General features: G+C 37.5%; 1 protein-coding gene and 1 long non-coding RNA gene across 4 annotated transcripts in view; both read right to left on the bottom strand.

The window, feature by feature from the left end:
- Positions 1-4,679, bottom strand: part of atoh8 (atonal bHLH transcription factor 8) — a 28,023-nt gene extending 23,344 nt beyond the window's left edge. The window contains exons 1-2 of one of the 3 annotated variants that reach the window (XM_088009275.1): positions 4,536-4,679; positions 2,910-3,460 (exon numbers count right to left, since the gene is read on the bottom strand). In XM_088009275.1, the coding sequence (XP_087865401.1) occupies positions 2,910-3,389 (480 nt within the window). In that variant the 5' untranslated portion in view covers positions 3,390-3,460; positions 4,536-4,679. Of the gene's footprint in view, positions 1-2,909 lie in introns of all 3 variants that reach the window. The other 2 variants (XM_088009274.1, XM_088009273.1) reach the window with 2 other exon arrangements.
- Positions 4,680-5,133: 454 nt separating this feature from the next.
- LOC106908273 (uncharacterized) lies at positions 5,134-6,772 on the bottom strand. Its single transcript, XR_001415775.2, has 2 exons — positions 5,776-6,772; positions 5,134-5,656 (listed from the first exon to the last, which is right to left on the bottom strand). It is a non-coding gene; the product is annotated as an uncharacterized LOC106908273 (long non-coding RNA).
- Positions 6,773-7,201: the final 429 nt, after the last annotated feature.

The raw sequence follows: 7,201 nt of genomic DNA on the forward strand, positions 1-7,201 counted from the left end.
AGAACTTTCATTCAGGTCAGAAGTCTGTTTTTAAACCATCATAATAATTTTAGTGTCAATTTCCAAACCAGAAAACTAAAATTCTCTGTAGGTTGCAAACAAATCAAATATTTCAATGTCATTTGTGAATGTTAGAGCCTCATTTTCAACAGAGGAGCTAAAAAGGTTGAAAAAGGTTATTTTGGAGAAAGTATCATGAACATCAATATGCTGGTGTCTATCTCCAGCAAAATGCCCAAACTATTTTTTTTAAATATTAGACAATTAATTTAATTTCCCATAGTTATCGCGGTAGAAGCCATTTGTTTGTTAAATACTTAATGAAACATATTTACCCTGTTTGATGTTAGTTGTAAATGACGTATACTCACAAAGAACGACGTAATTTGTTGTTTATTGAACGTTCAGAAATTACAGCGGCTGTGAAGAGCCACAGCAAAGGTAAACAAAGGTAAAACAACCTGAACAGGTGATCAACTCTAAACCACTCGCACCTTTTTACTCTCTGTCATTTAAGCACACCTGTTGCCATGGCAACCGCCTGCACTCCGCAAGCCGAGCAGAGATTATGTTAAAAACACAACATTCAGTCCTATGATATCAGGTTTTCAGGCCTGATATTTATTTTGCGATTATTAATAAGCCTCCCTGAACACAGCGGTGGTTGATTAATTTTAAACTCCTGCTCTAGTTATTTTGGAAATGGAACCGAAACGCACAGAATTGCGCAACACCTTGTAGAAATAATAATTACTGAGATTATTATTTTTGTTGGGTCATTAATATGTACGGAGCCTCCAGGGGACATGGGGAATTTTTTTTCTTTTGTGTTCCCTCACAATAATCTACTGATCAGTTCATGCGGCATAATTGATACTGTAAACCTTTCTTACGGTGGCCACTGTACTTTCTGCTTTAATACAAGCTTATAAGGTTTTTCCATGAATGTTAATATCTTGTCGTGAAATATCTGGCATTTTATATCATTTTCTTTAGTATAGAAAGGGACCACAAACCTATGATATAAACAGAAACTTTCCGTTAGTAGGAAAGAAATAAAAATACATCCAAACTATTTGGACTATTTCTGAGTTATTATCACAGGGTAATCAGTCATCTGATTGTGTCTCTATGATCGTCTGAATGGTTTAAAGTGCTGCTTTCAGTGCCGTTAACCTTAACAGACATAAACATGCAGTAAATAAATCGATTTTTCAATCAGGTTTTTTTTTTTTTGCACCAAAGCGTTAATAATAATAATAATAATAAACACATCTTATTATTATAAAACACAGCAAACTAATGGTGGTAGAGGGCCGCACTGGGTTAACTCGGGGAATCTCATCTGTCCGTGTATCAGTCAACTCCAAACCTCTTCTTTGTTCTGTCACAATTATCGATTTATTCATTTTTATTATCATGCTCCAAACTTTGCAAGGACTGACCACCACGCTCACCCGCTTCCTCACACACACACACACACACGCACACACACACACACACACACACACACACACACACACACACACACACACAGAGCCAGCAGCGTGTGTGTCCCATTCATACCTGTGACGTCACTCCCACATCGACACGCCCACCACCAGGTGTCAAAGCCGCTGCTCCTGTCATATCAATAATTACTTATTTCATTCATATTGCTCTTATAGAGCCTCAGTGAAAACGTGTTTATTATTATTAACGCTTTGGTGCAAAAAACTGATTGAAAATCGATTTATTTACTGCATGTTTATGTCTGTTAAGGTTAACGGCACTGAAAGCAGCCCTTTAAACCATTCAGACGATCATAGAGACACAATCAAAACTGTCAGATGATTTATTACCCACGACACAATAATGTATTAAATTACCCGCAGCTTAAAGTATTAAATTATGCCGCATGAACTGATCAGTAGATTATTCCGAGGGAACGCAAAAGAAAAAAAATTCCCATGTCCCCTGGTGGGCTCCGTAAATATGAACAGCTTGTTGATTTTTTTTTTCTTTAATAAAGTTACAAACGTTTTGATAAGGAGTCAGAGGAGGACCTGCCTGGCGGCGTTCAGTTTGTCACCTACCGCCGAGATTGACATATAAAACACGAACAGTTCAGAAACAATATGAAATGGGAAAAAAGTTATTTATTAACTGATTAAATCTTGTTTTAGATTGTTCTTGAAAAACTAATCAGTCACAGCTGCACAGTGAACCCACTGATTTTTTACAGCAGACAGCTGCTCCCCTCTCTTGCAGGTACTGGTACCCCTGACCAACTTTCACTCCTGCAGGCAGGTGTCGAGTAGTTGCTGAATAGGTAACTAATAAAAGCAATAAGAGGCACTAAGTTTTTGCCTTCTCTTTTAGATTTGCTATGTAAAAATTTCAAAACCAAAGTAACTCACTGAATCAAATGGCTGAGTCACTTCCTCAGTATGCAGTCAAGTTCTTCAGCGTCTAATGCTGATGACATTATTTGACTCAGGTGTGTTGAAGTAGAGGGATATCTAAAAGGCACCCTGGACTGGAGTTGGATACCTTGTTCTGCCCTTTGTGTTGTTTTTTTTTTAGTTTTTTTTTTTTTTTTTACATTTTTTATTACATTTTTATATTTTTTATTACATAAAATTCCAGTAAAATACAAAGGAGTTGTAAGATGACAAAACATGAAAATTCAAGGGGTATTGCCTTTGCAAATCATTAAATAACATAAAATAATTTTCACACCCAACAACAAAATAACATGTTTGTTTGAATCAGTAATTATTTTGTCTAAAAGATAACAGAATATTCTTAGGAATATTAATAAATTATATTAAATGGTATTTAAAAAAAGTGCATCATTGCAATCTAAACATCACACAAAGTAAGCATTTCTTATGGACTATTGTGTTTTGAGGAATGGGTATAATTACCTTCTGTTCAGAGACTTGAGTTTTTACATGGTCGAAGCACTGGGAGACTCTGGGTGCTGTTGCAGGCTGGCCAGGCAGTGAGGACTCCCAACAGAATGCCTGATGGCTGGGAGAAATGGTGCCACTGGTTGCTGCTGGCACAGGTAAGGTGGAGTGTAGACCAAGCTTCAGTCTGTTGTTCAAGGGCTGAGAGATGGAAATTGGCCAGTGGGATATTTCATGATAGGACAGGGGAGAGGCAGGTGACTGGGACACTTTAGTAGACACTGATGGTATGTTAATGCCAACTCTCATATCTATGGCACCGCTCTGGCCTGGTGCTGTACTGTCCTCTTGTCTTGCTGACAGAATGTCACTGCTATTGGCTATAATATCATGTGACCTCATCAGTGGTCTCTGGAGAGGAGCCAGTTTGCTGAAGTTAACCATTTGGTCATCTACAAAGTCTATTTCTGACATGTCCATTGGGAATCTGTCCATGTTTTCAGTTTCAATACCAGTACAAAGTCTTTTAGGCTCACGGGACTTTCTCTTGAATTTCTTGTTTGTACCTGGGACAGAGATCACAACTGACTCTTTGTTGTCTGTGTTGTTCAAATAATTATTCAGTAAAAGAGATTTTTTCATTTTGCAACAATTTGTATAACAAGTTAAAGCAAAGTTAATTTCAGACACAATTCCATTAAAACAATAAACTTGCAAATTTAAATTAAAATAAAAGACATTTAATTTCTAGACAAGTTTCACCATAGAAGGGTTGGCATTCAGTACATTTTTCTCATTAAAGCATGTGCTTCTTTATTTTAGGAAATATGGATGGTAATGTTGGTGTATACTTAATTTAAGTAGTCGACAGCACATAGCAAACTACAACCAGAAGATTCAAACGTTGTCTCACACATTCTGTTTAGCAACATAACAGGATGTGCTCTGTCATGGCTGTTACCAGCAGGTTTTATATGGCTCCTCTCTGTCTGCATAACAGCATCCTGAAAAATCAACACTAATACACCAAGCTGTGTAACATATGCTATTCCACGCAACTTGGACTGGAAAATGCAGAGGTTTTCCTGTGCTTCAAAGATTTCTTTCACTGTGAGCAGCCCAGGCCTAACCCTCAGACTGGGGTTCAAGTAAAGCTGTCTAAGTGTGGCTCCAGTCTGTCTGCATAGCAACACTGTGAATAACCCACACTAACGCGCACACACACACAGAATGAAGATATGCAGAACTGCAACTGTTGGACAAAACATACCAGAACAGCTGAAACGGCTTCTGCCACGGATTTTACAACACAATCATATAAGCCAACATCTGTTAGTAGTATATTTATAGACAGTCCAGAAACATTACTTCTCATTAAAAAGAAAATGTTTTTAAGCAGCCAAACGAAACTGGGTTTTAACCTGCGAATTCTAGAAATGAAAGCGTTTTCTAAAAGGGAACAATCGCTGTTATGTCTCACGCACACGATTATAGGAGGGAAATATAAAAATCTACGAGATTTCTTTGAAGACGTATCAACAGTTCCGAGCGATGTCTTACTGAAGTTCTGTTCCCCTAAGTTCACCACAAGCCACGCACTCTGATGAAAAGATCGGACCTAAATTAGGTTTCCACACTGACTTGATTAAGCGATGTCCTTAAAGCATCAGTCCATCCGGAACTTGATTCGTTGTGGATCCAGGAATTGAAAGCGCATAGTGTCCACCAAATCAGCCCTGGAGGAGAACTCCCACCGCTAATGTTGGAAAGATACCTACTCTCTCACTCCTCCCACTCCAGCTCCTCTGGCGTCTGACTGGCTGGATTCTCTCCCAGACACGGGAAAACACATCGGGAGTTGAACGGAAGAGAAAATAACCTACAGAAGTTTAAATAATGAAAACGGGCCAGAGGTCTTGGAACAGGAGTGGACATCCTGATCGTCTGCTCTTTTAAATTAGTATTTGGGTCATTGACGTGTCAGAATTTCCACCAGGCTAAATAAAAAAATGTAAAAATATGTATATCCATTGCAAACTCTTAAAACAAATGTGTCAAAAACAACACATGATGTGTTAAATTTTAGCACATGTTGTATCGTTATTAACACAACTAATGTGTATGTCATTTTAACACAATTATTGTGTCATTTAAATCAACACAATCGTGTTAAAATGTGTCATTTTGACACACACGTGTAAAATGTGTTTTTATAGATTAGGTTAAATAAAAATGGACATTTTCATATGAGAATATAAAGATGCATACTTTTATTAAAATTAAATTCATGTTACAACAATAAATTTTGCGACAGATGCAATAGTTCATCTATACAAGTAAAATTCAAATCACCAATTAATTTACCACTCAGCATGTTTTTTTTCTTCAAAGTCAAGCTCGTCAACCAAAGTACAAGATATTGTATCTTGATGCCCCATACCTCTATGAAAGCAGTCCCTCTTGGACAATTGATCATTTTACTTGCCAGCTTCAAGCTGTCCAGTCAGTTCCAGTATGTGTGATTTTCTTTGTATGGGGAACAGCTGATCGTAAATATGTAACGTAAAGACAGGGATAGTTGTGGTGGATAGGACACACCAAGTAGAATCTGAAAAGCTTGTCCATAGCATTCATGACACCAGATGTAGAGGACGGTGACTTCATTGTTCTTGGTATCGATGTCATACTGTGTCAGTGAACTCAGGTCACAGATGTAGATCACGTGGGATGACGACTTCTTGATGAAGCAGAGAAATGCTTATCTTGTACCAGGGTTAGAGACAAAAGGCCAGAAAAATAACAAAACAAATTTGTTAGTGAATGATCAGCCACTCTGTAAAATTTCTGATAAAAATACAATTTGTCAAAGATAAATACCTACCACCACAAAATCCAGAAGGTATGTTACTGTAATGTTAATCCTAAGATGACCTGCACCAACAGGAGGCAGCAGATCTGTCAACAACACAAGTGTGTTACAAGTCTCAAAAAATGGCAAAACTCTAAAAATCTGTACTTCATGGTGTGGATAATTGTAAACACAAATCATTCACCGTTTTATATAATAATCCTTTTACATTCCTGTCAATAGCTGACATTATATTAAACACTTTCCATTACAAAAAAACTTTCCTCTATGGTAGGTAAAAAATAAGTCTGCCTGTTCACCTGTTATCCTTCCAAACTGAATCGAGCTATAATAAAGGAAAGCAAAACATTTTGTTAGAAAACTATAAGTAGATCATTGTTGGATCGGTCATAATGCTGTAGGGGGAAAAGAAGCAAACCTACTAGATTTGGCATGTCCATAAACCATTAATATTCATTTAGCCTGCCTTATGAGGATAGCTGGGAAAAAAGAACAGTATTTAATCTTAGTAATTCAGTCATACCATGACATAAGATCACACTTTACTGCCTCAGCTTAAAGATTTGTCAAGAAAAAAGCTGCAAAGTATCAAAAATAAGCTTGAAGTCAGCAAATGACATTTTTACAAACAGGACTATGTTTGTAGATTTGATTTCCCATTACATGTGCATTTCAGAGTTTAAACAGTCACTTGGAGGATTAAGCAAAAGGGGATAAAATAAGAATAACATAAAGCAGAGGTTCCCAAATTGTGGGGCGCCCCCCCTAGGGGGATGGGGGGGAAGCCTTCTGGATGAAAAAAACAAAACATGAACGCTGTATGCTCTGGGTTTTTACCTTAGAATGGCCAACTCTCTGTTGTTCCTCTGTCAATTTGAAACATTAGGGGCTTCCGCACTTCCCATGTCTGTGTCCTCTGTCACTTTTATCAGCAGTTAAAACCATAGACATAATATAAGAGTAGACCCCGCATTGGCCGCTCCGGCGCAGGAAATACGGCGGCCATCTTGGAGCATCTTGGAGCCGAAGAGCATTCGGTTCGTTGGAAATGAATAAACAAGAAATTCTTTGCAGATATCAGAAGCAGTCTTATAATTTATGAAGTTTTGCTATCTCCGCATTTCCATCATTGTCGAGCTCTTTCTAATTTGGGGCATTTACTGACAATTTTGTGCAGGAAACATAAAATTCTGCAGGCAACTGTTTGGACAGCACAAAGGGGCTTCCACGTCATTCTTAAGTCATTTATCTAAAATTGTAATTTTGACTAGTCATAATTGTGTTGAAGATATCTTAAATCGTAATTATGGATATTGTCCCGTCAAATGACAGATCCAGTGACGTCATTTGAGATATCTTGAAAGGAATTTTAACTAGTCAAAATGTAATTGAAGATATCTTGAATTATTATTCTTACTAGTCAGAATGTGAATACAGA

The sequence above is a fragment of the Poecilia mexicana genome, unplaced genomic scaffold (genome assembly GCF_051168715.1).
Source record: "Poecilia mexicana isolate PSO_F unplaced genomic scaffold, ASM5116871v1 scaffold_10, whole genome shotgun sequence".
NCBI classification, from domain to species: Eukaryota; Metazoa; Chordata; class Actinopteri; order Cyprinodontiformes; family Poeciliidae; genus Poecilia; species Poecilia mexicana.